The 18,825-nt window shown below is 39.7% G+C and overlaps 1 protein-coding gene across 1 annotated transcript; it reads right to left on the reverse strand.

Moving 5' to 3' along the window:
* Positions 1-292: 292 nt before the first annotated feature.
* LOC128622838 (uncharacterized) lies at positions 293-12,472 on the reverse strand. The gene is made up of 6 exons (XM_053649601.1): positions 12,282-12,472; positions 11,633-11,791; positions 10,797-10,992; positions 8,832-8,963; positions 8,345-8,431; positions 293-969 (listed from the first exon to the last, which is right to left on the reverse strand). The coding sequence occupies exons 3-6, from the start codon at positions 10,899-10,901 to the stop codon at positions 295-297; spliced, it is 999 nt and encodes a 332-aa protein (XP_053505576.1). The 5' UTR covers positions 10,902-10,992; positions 11,633-11,791; positions 12,282-12,472; the 3' UTR covers positions 293-294.
* Between the last annotated feature and the right edge of the window lie 6,353 nt (positions 12,473-18,825).

An 18,825-nucleotide genomic window follows, 5' to 3' on the forward strand; every position in this document is an offset into this window, starting at 1 on the left:
TGACAAATCAGATCTGTGTCAAGATATCCCATAATATAAATGCAGTCATTGCCATTATAAAAAAAATATATTGTTTGCTACACTTGACTAATTAGAGTGATCAATGAGTGACACACACTCACACACACACACGCACTCTTTCACACCCAGGGGCAATTTTAATATAGCCAATCCAGCTACCTGGATATTTTTGGACACTGGGAGGAAACTGTAGACCCAGGAGGAAACCCAGGTGAATACGGTAAGAACATGCAAAACTCCACATAGACAGTAACCCGAGCTGAAGTGGGGACCCTAGACAATTTTTACCAGTGTTGTGAATTGTGATTGATACAGAAGTTTGGCATCAATTCTGTTAGCTACCATAGAACAGAAGATGAAATAAGTAGTACTCACAGGTTCCCCAGGTGGCCCCATCGGCCCTGGAGGCCCTCGATGAAAGTGATACATCTTCCCATCTGAGCCTCGCACCAGGCCCCCCGTCCTACTTGTGAGAACCACATTTGGGACAATCTTGCGAGTTTCATTTGTTCTGTCAGTGGACGAGCTAGGTGGAACATGGGTTGATGTCCCTCTCTCCTCTCCTTCCTTCAGCAGGTTGGAGTCGGGGTCCTCGTGGCTTGAGTTTTCTCCAGCAGGAGGTTTTTTCAAAATGGGAGGAACATCCAGATCAATAATGGTGTTATCCACAGGCTTTTTAGGAAACACTTTGTCAGGACTGCTTTTCTCAGTGGTGATGTTCTCATCTAGAAGTTTAGATGTAGAGTCTGGCTTGGCCTCCTTGCTGCCTTTAGCAAAGGGTGGGTGGATCTTATGGGGTAAGCCACCATTTTTAGACAGGGTGTTGGGATCGATCAGGTCAGTGTACTCATCCACCTCAAAGACGTCTCCGCGGCTAATGGAGCCGGGTCGCTTTGAGCCTGTAGGGAGTGTGCCATCTCCACGGGTGAGGCCATGACTTCTCACACCCTACACACACACACACAGTTGCAACATATTGATTAATATTACTGGCAAGTTCATACATTGTAAAATGTATTTCTGTATTTTCTAACTACAGAATATGTAAGGAATGAAAACAGTTTGCAGCGCACTGTTATAGGAAATTAGGAATAGGAATATAATGAACAATGAGGTAGTGTGATGTTCCCAGTGTGAAGTGGCGTTACTGCTAACACCCACAGAGTTGATTATTTTCCAATGACAGCATGTCTAGAAGCGTTGTGTTCTTTTAATCCTTTTTAAATGATTTAATATTTGTATAATTATTAGTGAAGGACACATCATACATTTTATCCCCTGTAGTTACGTTTACGTTTAATGTTGTGGAACTTCCACGAAACAAGTTAGTTCTTGTTATAACTTACGCTATAACCGCTATAAACAGCTGTTCCCAGTCTCTCTTGTCTCTCTCTCTTAAAAGTAATACATGTAGAAAGAAATTACAGGAAAAAATGTATAATATATAAATTAATATATTCATCTGTTAATTATTTATTGTGGTATTATGTATCTTGTACCATAACAGTATTTGATGTATTTTGGCCCATCAGTGACTGCATGATATCAGCGACTTGAATGATTGGTGCCATCTAGAACTTTGGATGAATTATTTGCACACAGAAGGAATTTGCCCATGTCAAACTGGTGGACTATATTTATATAGTCTATATAATATTTATATAATATAGGACTATATTATATTTATAGTAACCATGATAACCATGGAATGGATTGCTAGAAACATCAATAAAGACAAAGATGGATTACTGTCCTCTAATACATCCTGCAAGTTTCCCTTTACTCATGTAAACCCTCTTAAAGATCTACACACACACACACACACACACACACACACACACACACACAAACCAATTGCATGTGAAGCCCTTGGCCTGGAGGCAGGGGTGCCGCTAGGGTTTCTAGGGTATCCTGACTCTAGATGTGTAGCTTAGCAGGAGCTGAGAACCTGTGAGGCAGATGTTGCACTCCCTTGTTTTGAAATAAAGCACAGGAAATAAAAAACAACAGACTCTCCTTTTAAACACACGCACTAGTCTGTGAACAGATGAAAGAGGACTGATTTGTGTCTTGTGGCTATATTTCCATGTCTGGATTTAATTTTCCGGCTGAGTGAATGTGCTTAGGATCTGGTCACTAATATAACATTTTGCCATGCTGAGAGAACGCAGCTCAATGCCAGTGAACTGATTCATTAGCGTATGAATAATCAAGGTGTTTATTCTGCTGGACTGAAAGGCAAAAATGATTAGAGCAGGTACTGTTACTGTTACTGTTATTTCAGCATGATTCATCAAACTAAGCTTGAGCAGAACATCACTGTATTCCTCTGCTACCAATAACAATAGCTCCTTCAGGAGCTTGGCCCTGAATGTAGCCTGATAAGCTATCACTTGATCTCCAGAGGCCTGCATTGGGCTGTTGGCCAGCTTATCTCAATGGGTACAGTGGACCTGAAATCCCTCTGATGGTTTGCCAGGGAAGCCTAATAGCAGACCACTCACCCATAGCTGACCAATTTCTATACCTGCCAGTGCAAGTAATTCCTTAATCATCCACCAGGGGGCAAACACTTTCCCAATTACTGAAACACCTGCTATACAGTAGAAATAATATAACCATTAATAATGTTCAAGTCTGACAAATTTAACACTTAAAACTAGGCAAACTCAGTTGGAACATTTGTATGTGATGGAAGAAATACCCAAATATAAAACTTCTGATCTCTTAATCATACTCAACAATGATTGATTTGAATATCGATAACTGCATTTGTTTTGTCCTTGAATATGCCAAATCTCAGTGGGTTAGCTTGATGTCATTATAATGTTATACTCTTAAGGCCTGCAGGCTAAACAAAGACTCTACTCACACAGTGAGACATGCCAAGAAGCCATTACTGAGCATGTATCAGGGATAAAATGCATGTTCGGGGCAGGTCAAAGGCGGTCCTGTGGTAAACTTTAAGCAGAGACTCAGAGGAGCTTTGTATGAGCTTTGTATCACACAGCAAGTCTCAAACACACAGTTGCTACACAGGTACACACAGAAAATGGGCTGTTCTGACACGAAAAGTGTCAAGTTCCATTATTCCACCTTGCAGACAGTGGTGTGTTTAAGGGGCGACATTTAACTGGCGGTGTCTTGCAAGCTAATTGATGCAAAATACAGAGGGAATGTGCTGAAATTGTATTTTGTAAAAATAGAAAAGCAAAAAACAAACAAAAAACAAAAACAAAACCTTAAACAGTGCAAGTTTAATTACAGTGGAAGAAACGTCATAGACTCATGATGATCATAGCAACAAAACATACAATCTGGAGTTGTTCATGTGACAAAAGCTATAAAAGTCACACATTCTTTTGTAATTTAGATTATAATGGAGTTGTAGGTTTCCTCATAAACTAAAAGCAATGATTCTACCTCTTTTTGCAAAAAAGAGCATTGAAGGGCGATACAGCGAGGTTATATTTGTCCCTGATTTAATCTGAAAAATTTTAAATAGGGTCTGTGATACCTTTTGTCTTACAAGAGTTACTGCCTGGTTTAATATAAGTATACATCCACAGTGCAAATCCTCATTTGCATAAATATCTACGTAATCATAAAGAAACATACCTTCAGCAAGCTATTCCTCTGACCCTGGCGTCTTGCAAGTCCCTGAACCTGTAGGTCCAGTAGAATCCATCCTATTAGGCACAGCCAAATCCTCATGACTACAAATACACCACAAACCAGTGGAGCTCACACGGCGCAGTCACATCACGATCCACAACAGAACACACACTGAGGAGGTGAGATCGGTTTCACTCACAAACAGCACATTCTCACACCCACTGATATATAATTCATCCACCCCCCACAGTCAGGCACACACACACACACACACACACACACACACAAAGATCTTCCACTAAAAAAATCCACGTCCATGTCTCACCTTTGCTTTAAACTCACCTGGATACTGTAGATTTGTACCTGATCATAAAGACTGTCCTGTGCTTATCTTATGACTCTTATTCACAGTATGTTCACACTGAACATCATTCAACACACTTAGTACTGTTTGATGTTTATAGTATACAGTATCCCATAGTCGGGTTACTGTGTATGTGGAATTCCTGTGCATGTTCTGTCTTTTCTCTCGTTTCCTCCCACCTCCCAAAAACATGCATGTAGATGGATTGGCCACACTAGGTGTGAATGAGTGTGTGTGTGCGTGTGTGTGTGTGCACGGAGCCCTGAGACAGACAGGTGGACCAAAGTTACTACTTCAACAGCAAGCTCCTATCGCCTGCTAGTGGAGGCTTGGTCACTAGATCAAGGTCAGGGAGGAAAACATCGAAGCACATGGTAAGTTTATCACTCTTGACCTTTGGCCCAAGTGACGCTAAGAGGGGTGAGATGGGGTCACAGTGAGAAATTGTGCAGGAGGATGCAGGAAAACTGGGATTCCTCAAATAACTCTTACTTAAAGTTTGGTTTTGTTGCAATCAATATCCAATCAAGGACTGAACACAGCACATACTCTGGCGTTCATAGGATCTAATGTACTAAAGGTGTGGAAAAGTAAAAGCGGGTGCAAACTTAAATTAAAAGCTGATTTACTAACAGGCATGACAGAGAACTGGCTCAAAATGCCACAGCATGTTAGTTGTAATTCTGTTTTTGCCTTAATGAATAAAAATATTGGCTCCTTTCTACCTAAGGTGTAGAATACAGAGTGGTCTTTATGCAAATCAGTTAGTTTTGCACCTGAAATGAGATATCACTTCAGGAAGGGAGATTGCACATGCAAAATAGTAAGACCGAAAGGCATGTATTAAATTTGCAACCATGTGTAGGATAAGCGGTACAGAAAATGGATGGATGGATAGTTTGGTGAACATTTCTATGTCCAACGCTGAAAGCTTTGGAAAATCTCATTTACATATTTATTGTGATGTCATTCACACAATTATTGTAACTCACTATCCGAAAGCAAATTACTACTCTTAACTTACCTTAGTAAATCAGGGCTACAAGTGAAAAAGCTGACTGGCTACTAAGGTAAAAAAAATAATAATAATTTAAAAAATTGCTATTAATGCCAACAAAACTGGGTTGGATAATTTCAGCACATCACTAGACCACCAAGTGGACAGATTCTAGTTCTTCAATAAATGTACTCTTTTGTTATAAAGTTTATGGCTCTGTTTGAAAGAAACTTTCCAGGTCCCACTGGGGAAAAGCTCTGACACTCAGAGAGGAGATTTATTAGGTAGACAACAATAGGAACATTTAAATAGGTGATTTATAAGACTTCAAGGACTCCAGAATTACAGATTCATGAGATCTACAGCACAGTAAAACAAAGGTTAGAAAATCATCTAGGCCCTTGGCTATAACAGGAAGGATTACCACAGAAACCACAACAGTACTTCTACTGAAAGTCTCTCCAGAGTAAATGAGATATACTGTACGCAAACCCAATTTGGGATAATGAATAGAGAATGAGATCCAAATAACTCCAATTTACAATTGCAAGAGAGATAATTGCTTTCAGATCTTCCCAAGCCTTTTTATATAATTAAAAAAAAAATGGAATTGATAATCTCTTAAGTGTGCAGTGTCAAACGAGGATAAAGAGAGAGAGAAAAAAAAGATAAAGAAAGAAAGAGAGAGCCAAGAAAGTCCACTGACAAATCTCTACATGCATGTTCCAGACACTTTCCATTGACTTGATGTGATTTATACAGCCACTTTGAGTCACCTGTAGTAAATCACTGCTTCAGAAAGGTTAATTATAAGTTTTCGAGCTTTGAGGCCAAGAGCATTGATTGCCAGAAGATGAGCATACAGAGTGGTGCAAACTGAAGCTGTGGTTTTACTGAGCGTCAGTAATCATTAAGGGATTTCACTGTCTTTATTTATGAGTCCTGAAGCTACAACTAATGTCTTACAGACATGTCTTGTAGACAGATTTTATGTAGACATTAGCAAGAAATATCAAGGCTGGTATTCTCATACTAATAATAATAACTTTAACTTTTCTTTCCATCACTGAAAAAATATATACAGGTATGCTAATATGGCTGACACCAATACTACCTTCTGTGCCATATGCAATGTATAAATGCAATAAAAAATCTTTTGGGTGGCACTGTGATGCAGTGGGTAGTGTTATGGCGCTTTTCCACTGCATGGTACGGCTCGACTCGACTCTTTCCACTGCGGATAGTACCTGGTACCTGGTACTTTTTTTAGTACCACCTCGGTCGAGGTTCCAAGCGAGCCGAGCCGATACTAAATGTGAGCCACGCACTGAGGGAGTAGGAATTCTCCTTAACGAGTGGTTCTGTATCGTACCTGAATAAATGTGTCATTTAATACATACTTTAATGTAATCTAGTAATGTTCTATTAATTGAAAATTATGTAATATTTATCTCATTACAGATAAAATTACAATAAAGGTTTCTGTCTTAGATTTTTGCATCTCGCTTGTTACCGATTTCCAAACAGGCGTTTGTCGAAGTCACTCCTGTCGCGGCTGAATCTAACTTAGTCATATCGAGCGCTACGTAGGATCTAGCATGCTGTTATTTTGCGTCCTTAATAGGGTCCATGTTCAGTGAACAGGAAAGGCGTTTGGAATACGGCTTGACCGTGTATTTGTACAGGGCAACATTATTCCTGCGTGAAGGCGAGTGGAAGATGCCATCCATGTTGAGGCGGCACTGAACTGCAGTGGAAAACCAAGCTCAGAAAAGTAACGTGAGCCGAGTCGAGTCGAGCCGTACTGTGCAGTGGAAAGTGGCTTTAGTGCTTCACAGTTCCAGGGTGCTGTTGGTTCGATCCTGAGATGTTGTTACTGCTATCGTGGTCATCTGTATAGATTTCCACGTTTTCCCACGTGGTATTTTACTAAATTGTCCAGGTGTGAACAAGTGCAGACTGGTGTCTCATCCAGTTTGCTGCCCTCTGATCTTCAAGAATGTGTGTCCGTAAATTAGGGCATGAAGAAAGGGATCGAAGCACGTGGTCACTTCACAATGCTTGACCCTTGTCCCCAGTGATCAGAGGGGTGAGATGTCATGCATTACCAAGCACAACCCCATCTACAGGTATTAACTACATGAATTTCTATCAATCTTTTGTATGGGCTCTAAATGAGCCTCCAGAACTTGGCCTCACTCAAGAATGGGCCTCAGTCTGGCCTGTGCAAAAAAGAAAAACTAATTAAGTATTTACCTTTAACCCTCCTGTATAAAATGGTGCAAGGCATGCCAACAGTTAGTGATTAATTATAGCAGTCTGGAACATGGCTGTTCCACTGGGAACATGTGTAGAGGAAACAAGTGGCTGAAAGTGCTGGGCTCATGAAAGTCTGCCACCACACCAAAATTCAAAGGGTTATGCCACAAGAGTCTAAAAAAAAAAAAAAATAGTTTAAAATAGAAGAAATTTGGACTATTTTACTCTCTTGAAGCCAGCAACTTTGACATTGCTTAATTAAACCCAGATGACGGGTGAGGAGCTTAGACACATACATACACTGCTCACATGTCTAAAATGTATTTTACTTGGCTCCGCATTAGACGTTGCATTGAACGACCACCATGAACAACGATCCATGAACAACCACCTCTACAGAGCATATAGTTGGATCAAAGAGAACCCTGACTACATATGTACTGTACAGATGCACTAACATACATTTGATCTGTCTCAAAACCACTTCACTGAAAGCAGGAGAAAATGATAATGTAATTGCAAGAGATTAAACATATGGAATTGTCAAATTAGTTCAATATAGGTCAAAATACTGAAACTAATGGAAACAGAAAGATCACTTAATGACTTTAAATATGGTTCTTTGTGCATGAGGCAGTGATACTCTGGCATTCAGCAATTGTGGTTTATACTGTACTTCTTTGTATATGTTTTCTTGTTCAACATGTGTGTTAAATTGCTTTATGATTCCTGGGCCTTGTCGTACTTTCTAGACAAGAAAATTTCCATGAGAAATAACATATAAACACATATTTGCATAATAATGAGTAGCAACGTAAATTGCACAGGTCATGTCCTGTCTGATCAAAGCTAAGACAGAAGATTAATTCACAAGATATATTATCAGCTATTTTGCCAATCTATACATGTCCTTTCTGTTTTTATAAAAACAAAAAAAAAACCCTAAGCTTATGACTCAGTCCTGTGTTTGTGGAGATTGTAACGGGGCAAAGCATAGGACCTCTTTCAGCCTGGCTCTCCCAAATGTGCTTGGATAACGTACATAAACCAATGGTGCATTGACAGGATGGAGGAAAATGATCCCTTACACTCATTGCCATGAGGCTCATGTCCTTGTCCTCTTGGTCAGAACTCTCCAGTAAATCCTCCAAGTTGTTTGAGGACAGCAAAAGCTCCTAAAATAAGCAAAACACAGAAAAGCGATCAGACGGAAAAGTGGAAACACCCACAAGCAGAAGAGCCCAACTGTATTGCCGGTGGCTTGAATGTGAGCTGCTGTGATGATGACAAGAACAGCTTTTCCTCTAAGTGCCTTACACTCTGACCCAATCCTCTCTGTCCCAATCAGATGATTGATTTCCTAATTAATTGCTGTATCATATAGCAGGTTGTGTAACTTCTTTCTGTTGCTAGGAGGTACTACAGATGTTTAAGGTGCAATGCGAATACAGATGTGAATTTGCCAGAAAGTTTCACAGTTTCATCTGTGAAGAGTACAGGTGTGAATCGTGACTGGGATCCTGTAGGATGCGGCAAAAAAAAAAAGTTTTTATTCCTTTATGGAGATTGCCTCACTTCTGGAACTTGAGTGGGTAGGAAGTGTTGGGGTTTCTGAGCAGCTCCATCACATCGTGATAAATACACGTCACACTGATCTCTGGCTGCATCAGGATCCCCCATCAGGAATGCCACCTGTTTCAGATCGCCCTAGACATATTCAACACACACACACACACACAAATGAGAGGCCATGCAAATATTAGTTCTTACTGTATATCACAATATACTTGCCTCCGCTTTGCCGGTGAGTTCAATGTGTAAATTTGTGACTAGGCCTCTGAGGCAATGCATTGCATGAGATCATCTTAACAGACATCCTACCTAGATTTCATGCAGTATTAACTCTCTTTTTTTCATATGTTTACCTTTTCTGCAGCTGTCCAAATCTTTTTATTTTCCTAACTATCATTAAATTATTTCATCCATCACTCAAATGTAGCATTCAACACTTAGTCCCTAATGGTGGTGGAGGTTCCAAAATAATCCACTCAAAGATCTATCCTAGCCAGCTGCTTTAAGTGAATTATTGGCATACTAATCAATACCAGACATGAGCACCAGGTACATGTCACTCAGCCCACAACTATTTAGCACAAGGTATAGCCTGAATATGAGAATAACATAAAATATTTAGTCCCATGCACTCACTCGAGCACTTGGCCCAAATGCGCAACAATTTTGGGTTCAGTCGAGATATTGCAGCTGCATTGTTCTGAATAATTGGTATTTAATACACACTTAATTATTCGTGTTTCTTTATTCTTGTTTGTTCATTCTGTATTTTCTAACCTTGTTTTTTATTTCCTTTTTCTCAGGCTTAAAGGCAAGTGGTTGAGTTTAAAGGGTGGCCAAGCACATTTGAAACCCTGTCTTTGATGCATCTACCTGTCAACTTTGGAGGCTTGAACTACATGCAGGTGTAATAATATGAATGGGGTCATCTTAAAAAAACAAACAAACACCTAAGTATGTGTGTAAAACAACTCTGAATATACATAACTTTCCCCACATACACAATATGGCCAAAAGTATGTGGACATCTGATCATCACACCCATATGTGGTCCTTCCCCAAAAAGTTATAGAATATCTTCTGTTATAGAAGGGGGTACCGACACTGTGTTAATGCCCATGGTTTTGGAATGGGCACAAATGACTGTGCTAGTCGTGTCCACATCCTCTTGACCACATAGTGTACTGTATATACTGAGGTAACTTTTGGACATAAGTCGTCAACTTAGTATGGTCTGCACTGAAGATCACTTAAAGCAAACCCCAGAGCACTGTTTTTAAGTAAAAACAACTTTCACACTTGAATAAACAAATGTGAAATTGCCGTTAGAGTAGTCTGGGACTGTGGATCACAATGCGAAATGATTTGGGGTTGTCCACTTCTCTAACATGCTCTAACATCAATTTCAAGCCTTTTGTGAGCTGTAACAACTGAGCTAGCAATGTATTACATTGATGAAATGAATCCTGGAATACGGATATTATACTATTCATATAATGGCCTGTCAAAGCTGCGTGTTCTAATCCGCAAAACACAATATAAAGCTATTGAACTTTACACCTAATAATGTGAACAAGTTGTATTTACCTATGCGTGTAAGCTTGTAACAGTAAAAAGTAGAGCTCTGTTTGGTTTTCCAGGGAGATTACATGATGGAAAATGCAGCATGTTGTTTTTATAAGTGCAACTACAGATGTTTCTGATGTCCCTGACGGGACACCTACTTGTATTTTTAATTTTTATTCCTCGTAAACATGTTGGGGAGTGGGTTGTCTGTAGGGACAACTCTGGGGAAGTCTTCATGAGTCATGTGGTACAGAAAGGTAGGATTAATTACTGTACATGACTGACTTTCACTCAACTATCAAGTGGGTTAAAGACACCTTTTTCCATTATTTGGTTTGTTGTAAAGAATTACAGTCTGATCACAGCTTGAACTTAATCAGCCTAAAAGAACTGAACTTTTACCTCAAATGGTATTTCAAAGCCCTCAATGATTCCTCCCACTATGATAAGCCCATCAGTGGTGATTCCCAGACCCTCCTTGTAGGCCCAGTCAACACTTTCCACCATGGCGCAGTCCACATAAAGTGCTAACCGGCCTGTCGACACACTCACTGCCACCCGATGCCAATTCCCATCAGACAACACAGCCACAGGAAACCTAAAATAAATCAGACATAACTATGAACTAGAATTATTATGACCACATATTAAATACATAGCTTTCTTGGTATGTAATACCAAATGATGTTTATATAGCAAACAAAATATGCTGTAAGCACATTTGAAAACACACTGAGGATATTAATGCACTACCATGATAGATTACATGATAGATACACTCGTATCAAATGACTTCACAATGTGAATACCTCATTTTAAACGTAAATGAGTAATGTTCAGCAATCTGCTATTTCCGTGGTCGGGTGATCAACGTGCCAGCTCTGTGGGGTCTGACATTCAAAATCTGCTGGTACACTGGGATTTCTTAATAATGTATTCATTCTAACCCTATCCTTACAATTATGCTGCTCTTTGTGAAGTTGCCACATCCACATGTACACCTTAAATTTCGCACTTGCAATAGGATTAAACCAAGAACACCACATTTTTACTAAGTGCTAATTCATTTGCAATGTTGACTTTTCTTTCTTGATACCTTGTATCGTTTTCATTTCCTTTACACTTTACAGACCTGGCATAATAGTCTTACAACCTCTCCCTACTCGTCTATCTTCTCTGGACACCATTTCTGAGGCGTCCACCCTGCTGGAAAGTGTTTGTGAAAAGTTCAGACTGACTCGTAATGGCGCTGCTGTGTGCTAATAAAGGTGAAGGACTGGGCGCTGATGCGGATCTGAAGGAGGATGTGACCGTCTGGGCAGATGAGCGTAAAGAGGCTACGGTCTTCATGCTGAGAACTGCGTAGCTGGAGCAGCAGGCTGAACTCATCGTTAAATCTGGAAACACAATATATGTAAAACAATAAAGCAATAAACGCATTTAGTTCTATACTGTTAAAGCCCTTCTCAACAATATTAATTATATTAATATCGAGCGTATCAGTGCTACTTTTGGAGGTCTGACTAATTTTACAGGAATATTATAGTATGATGGACAGTTTATTACAGTTAAATATTTTTCACAGCATGGTTAGTACTACAACAAAACCGTCATTGCACACTCTCCTGATTCGGTCTCAAACGGCTCTCTTTGCTTGTTCATACAACATTATATACATTTTCACACAACTGCTTTACTAATACAAGTAATTTAAAAGTAATAAGCAGAAAATCTATACCTAGGAATCAATTAGTAGTTGCCTGTAAGTTACTGTAAAGTAGAACGACCATTTCTTTCATTGTGGAGCTAAGCATTTTCAGGATTCTGTTAACTGAATTAATGAGAAATGAAGCAGTTGTTCTGTAAGAGCAGGCTAACTGTATTTACCTGTGGCCAAACACTTGGCCTAAGGGTAGGGAGAGAGTGGAGTACTGTCCTACATGCAGAACTGGACATCTCTGATTTTCCAACACTACAGAGGCATTATTGCTGTTGGCCACCTGCCATAGTTGATCCAGAAGATTGATGCCTTCTGCACAGAGAGAGAGAGAGAGAGCGAGAGAGAGAGCGAGAGAGAGAGCGAGAGAGAGAGAGAGAGAGAGAGAGAGCAGATATAAACCATGGCATCAACAACACGGATATCCAGGAAACATGGCTGTACGATGACTGAATCCTTTCCTGAGGTAGCTTAAATCACAAGTTGTCATGTCAGCTTAATAAATGCTGGCAACATCTGTTTTCAGAGTAAGCTCAGGTGCATATGAAAGATTAGAACCTATAAACGCTGCTATATTAAACAGTGGGGTCTGTTCCATGTAGGCCTCTAAGAATTCATTTGTGTTGTGGAGTCTGTGTGCTGCCTTTCAGGAAATTGCTTTAATAAAAAAGAGAAACAGGGATCAGAACCCTTATTAAATGTCGAGCCGTATTTTTTTAAAATCATACTCAGCGGGACTCATTTTACTCATTCCATTTCCACACACAATAATTTGTGTTTGAGTGTAGATGAGATGGAGAGAGTGGACATACACTATACACACTTGCGACTCTCGAACACAAGGCTAGCTGTGCTCAAGCAGGGCAGCATGGTAGTAAAGGTGTTAAATAAATCATTGTGGCCTCCCAGGTGCTGCCAGGAACGCTGCATTTAATCCAGCATGGAGAAAGCAACTCTGCCTAAACAGAACAGCAAGAGCAGAAAACACACCTGCCAAGCCTGACAGATGAGAGTGGGGTTTGCTCACCATGGTGGGCCAGGCAATTCCTGCCTCATGTCATGCTGCTTGGACTCGACTAGCAGAAAATTCCAGTTCTGATTACAGCGGGCGTTGTTTACGTTTACACATCGCTTACGTTCACGCTTAGGTGTGTTTTGCTTTTCGTTTGAACGGATTACTTTACACAGGACACACAAACAGACACTGATTAGTACCTACTAAAAATAAAGCAACCTGTTGGGAATGATGTGTTTTAAAGCCGGCACTGTAGAGCACTGGGATGAAAATATTCACTATATAATTATAGCTTACTTTTCTCTGACTTCACGTCACGTCTCAAGGGAAATTGGAAAAAACAGCAACAAACGTACACCCGGTAGGCCTAAATTGAAAACTACTCTGGCCCAGAACCAGGTAAATCAATTAAAGCCTGTCACTGGTGTGTTGGATGAAAAGAAGGGGGAAATTAAATGGGCTAAGTGAGAATAGCAGAACATGAACATGATTTGCACCCTGTGGAAGGAGCTTGATATACTGTACATAACTGCTCCTATACAGCTTAAAAGCCTTTCCATTGGCATTCCTGTTCATTTTTTTTTTTTTTTTTGGTGGTGGTGGGGGGGTTCACATACAATAGTCTCTAGAATTTACATCACCTGTTTCTTTTTCCAATCTTTAACTGTTTAGTGCGCCTGGGCCACTGTAACCTCAGATTCCTGTTGTTGGCTGACAAGAGAGGAACCCAATCTTCTGCTATTGTAGCCCATCCACCTTAAGGTTTGCCATGTTGTGCATTCTGAGATGCTTTTCTGCTCACCACAGTTGTAAAGAGTGGTTATTTGAGTTACTGTGGCCTTCCTCTCAGCTTGAAGCAGCCTGGTCATTCTCCTCTGACCTCTCACAACGACAAGTCTTTTCTGTCGCCACTCGCTGCATGTTTTTTGTTTTTCACACCAGTCTGTGCAAACTCTAGAGACTGTTGTTTCTGAAATACTCAAACCAGCCTGTCTTACACCAACAACCATGCCATGGTCTACTGTAAGTCAGTGAAAGCACATTTTCCCAGTCATTCTTGTTTGATGTGAACATTACCTGGAGCTCTTGTATCTGCACGCTTTTATGCAATGTGCTGCTGCAGCGTAACTGGCTAACTGGATAATGGTATGAATGAACAGGTGTACAGATGTTCCTAATGAAGTGGATGGTAAGTGTATTTATGAGTAGGAAATTTGCATTTGATTTGCGTCAAGTTGTTTTGCATGACTGTGACCCTAGATTACATTAGAATACATCAAATTCATTCCAATGAGATTACACTCATTTAAACAACAATATAGCAGTTATATAAAAAGAGGTTAAGAAAGCAAATGAATGAAAAAGCAAAGGTGTGAGAAAGATAGGTGGCACAGTAGTAAAGATGTTAAAGGTCTTATTACGGAAGAAACGGACTGATGCGCTTTCTTCTACTCTGAGACAAAACAGACGCAAAACTGACAACACAAACAACGTAAACCAGACACTTGAAGTTGTTTAGCTGAAGCATGTGTGTTTAAACCCCTTCGCTCCAACCTGAGTTGGAAGTCCTGGGTCAGTCTTTGTTTCAAAACATAAAGCCCATGCTCAAGGTCATTTCTCTGTGATACCAGGGGCACGCAAAACATCTCAAAAGGGACTGCGGGGCCTTTTGTTGCCTGTTTTTATTAGTCAAGCATTCACTGAGTGGTCCTGTGCAGCAGTCTGGGAGAGCATGCGCGATGCCAAGTAGAACATTCCTCGAAGACACATCATGTCTGCAAGCAGCCTTCCTCTGTGCACACACACTGTGCACTGAGATTCAGTAAAGCATAGATGAAAAACAACACAGACATTTACCACACTTGTGAAAATGGAAAAGACAACACCTCAGTACATGGTGTGTGTCAGTACTGAAAAACAAACGAGGTATTCAGAGATTAAACACCATTAGCAGAATCTTAATGCGGCATTCCTTCTCCTATGTAAATGTGACTGTACGTGAAATAAACACTTTCCTTCCCAAATGATGTATTTTTGATCAACGTAAACACAGGAGTGGACAAATCATAAATCCATTAGTTATCCCACTGGGCAAGTGAAAGCTCCAATGTGTTGCCCAGTCACATGTTTTGGTTGCCAGGAATCCTAACTAGCTAAAACAATGTTAGCTAGCGAATAGCTGACTTAATTTAATAATGTATGATGAGATACTTAGCTAGGTAAGTTCATTAATTCTGATACAAATGTGTAATTTTCGGAATGTGAATACAAGTTCGCAGGTAGAGATAGAGCTGGAAGACTGGAGTCTGGTTCTGTACTGACTTTGACTCAATTGCCATGTCTCAGATTACTTGCCATTTGTACTTACACTTGTCTTGATGTTGGTAATTGGTCTCACTAAATATCGTTTTGGACTTGACTGAGAGTTTGTACAAATAATCTTCGTGTTGTCTTTTTTTTTTTTTGCATACACAAAGTTTGACAAGGAGTAATGCCTTCTTGTTCATGCTTCAGTGCAATACAAGCATGAAGCCAACTAGTTGAAGTAAAAACTTGGCCTCGAAAGGGATTTGAAGGTTTTTAATTTTGACTTGGTCTTGCTTTTATTTGGACTTGATATCGACGTGGCCTCAACCCATTGATTCCGTCTCAGCTAGCCTGAGTGTAGTCAGGGTAGTGTAGTGTATTCTAAGAGAGTGTCTGAGGTAAGACATTGTATTTGTGACCTTGAGAATAAGTCAGCAATTCATTGGCTATAGACTTTTTGGCTATGAGCTATGGTGTTTTCTCCTCACATCACGCATTTATTTTTTCAACACGTTTAACCATGATGAGACTGAATACTGCGCTAGAGTAATAGGACACTTAATTGTGCTCAGTTTTTCCACATATCTGACACGTCCTGATTCAGAAATTCAAGCAAGCTATTTAATTCAATTAGTAACGGTTTTTGATTGCACTTTGATGTGTGTAGTGCAGAAGGTGACAGGATTCAGGACAAGGACAGTATTAGTGTGTTGCACCACTGCGAAGTTCATTTTGGTTAAATACACATACCAACAGAAGAATTTTGTGTTGTGCAGAGTTTATTCTTTCTAAGGTTGTTGTTGAGTAAAAAAAAACAAAAAAAAACCCCAGTGACTGCTAGCCTACTTGTCTATTGGGCATCTAAGAATAAAAAAAAAAACTAAGAAATTGGACATCTTCTACCGATTTGTTCACACCAAAACAGCCTATATAGATAAGCACTTTAGCTATTCCTCCACAGTTCTGCATCTGTTGGGCATGAGCTGGATTGTACCCTGAGAAAGGGCTTTGCAGACAAATTGGTCATTAAACCAGAGCAGTTTCAGACAGATGGGGACTGTTTTGGAGTGTATCCTGTTAGTAATTACAGCATCGATTGCTGCATTTCTTCTCAGTCTTTCAAACCTCATTGTACTTTAACATTCTCAAATGAACATTAAGCCACAAACACAGCCCCTATTAATGCCAACGTCATACTGATGTATGCCCTAGAGCAGAGTCCCTGATCATTCACATCTGTTTGAGCCTCATCAGACAAAACAGGTCTGCCAAATGGTCGCATGCATTAACAAGTCAAATAATGCTTGAGCATTCTGTTTACATCTTTGCAACACAAAGAATCTGAAGTCAAATTCAACCCGATGTTTAATGTTTAATGTGTGCAATCTCTGTTCATCCACAGGATTTAAGTCAACTCCTCTTTAATAATTAATTACGTAGGAAGAGGAATCCATCACTGACCCCTGGTGAGGAAAGATTGGAGTCCACGGGAGCGTCAATCCAAACCATGAAAGCGACCTCCTTGCAGGCAAGTCATAAATAAGAGACCAAAGACAATATTTGAGATCAAAAGCAGAAGCAGGAGCTCAAGATAAAAACGGGAAGAAAAACAAGACTGATTCAAACCAGTGACCATTAAATTAGAATTAATAATAGCTCATATACAACAGGAGCCATAAACAAACAACATTTACATTACTAGAAAGTGAATCTGCTAACCAGTAATATTTGAGACTAGGATTTTAAAACAATTCAAGAAATGTATCTATAACTTAAACCTTGACTTGACTTGTATTTATAATAATACTATGACTTATACTACCTTTCTCTTCCATGTAGATATTATAGGTAAACAGTACTGTGGCAAAGGGGACTTGGTTAAGTGCCAGCTGTGAATGGGAGAAGGAGTAACAGAAAACTAGTGGGTAATCAATTTGGGAACAAGTGTACCTTTTTAAGTTCTTGTTTTATTTTATTTATTTATTTATTTTTGTGTGGAAAGTACCTGTGCTAAATCTCAGAGAAAGACAACAACAACAAAAAAAACTGCATAAATGAAACCCACCACACTCTCTCACCCACCTGCCTCCAGTGTCCTTATTCCCATCATTCTCACTACAATTCATTAAGCTAGTCTCTGCACATTTGAGACCCCAATTATGATGAGACTTGGACTTGACTTGAGTAGCATTTGTACAGTATTTGACTGCATTGGAGGACAAATCATAAATTCATTAGCTAGTCCCCCGGGCAAGTAGAGGCTCCACTGTATTTCTGCATGTGACTGCATGTTGTGCACGCATAAAAGTTGTAAAACAGTCGTGTCCTATTTCTATCTCCCTTCTTATTGCTGATTCTGAAGAAATGTTCCAAATCTCTAGCCCTGACAGAGAGCCATACCTATGAACTACAGAGATCGTACTGCCAGATGTGGCCTGCTTGCTCCATGGGAGGTGTTGAATATCACAGGCATTCATGATGGATTGCATATGTGTTGTGCTGAAGTATCATTCATACTGGATTTACCTACGTAGGTGTTATGTACGTACACAAACGTCATTGGATGGCGCTGGATTACGTTAATAATTTACACTGATCCTCCTTATCGAACGTAGAAAGAAGCACTAATAATAAACACCAATCATTTCATCTCAACGTCATCCAGTGATGCTTGTGTACACAGCTGCACATGGCAAGTTATATATAAACAATTTGAAATTATGCACATTTAATTCATATTCTTTCATATAGAGCATGTTTGATTTAGTTTATCTCTACGTGTTAATTAATACATTAACTAACAAACATCGTACTAACATGTACTTACGGTGGTCGTTATTCACGCATGAATTCATAAGACTTATGTAGTAGTTAGGGTTAGTTCTTCATAAGTTTGTGATTAGTACATGGCTTAACTCATCATTAATTCATATTTAAGTAAGTATTAATTCAGGTATCAGTGCAGGATTATTCATGTACTGTTACTGTAAAGTGTTACCACACTCGGATACAGGCATTGCTTGGGGTGTTCACTGTCATTAAAAAAGCACAAATAGTTATGATCTGGTGTAACATTTCACAAATAGATTTGCAATGAGCCAATTTTATAGATAATCTTTACAGATAATGGACACCATCCTAAGCACCTCCAGCCAGAACATGTTTTGTTCAACTCCAGCCCAGCCAATGGTACCTCAGCCTGACAATAAAAGTTGTGCAGCTGTTGATTAATGGGAACACCAATGTGGACTGTGGATAGAACCTCAAGGGCTAGGTTAAATCTCAATGACTTCATACTCTAATTGATATGGTGATTAAGTTGGACAATCCTATGTTAGAACACAGCTCTTCCATGGATGTGTCTACTCTTCTCCACAGTTTTTCTGAAGGAC

The sequence above is a fragment of the Ictalurus furcatus genome, chromosome 18, assembly GCF_023375685.1.
Source record: "Ictalurus furcatus strain D&B chromosome 18, Billie_1.0, whole genome shotgun sequence".
NCBI lineage: Eukaryota > Metazoa > Chordata > Actinopteri > Siluriformes > Ictaluridae > Ictalurus > Ictalurus furcatus.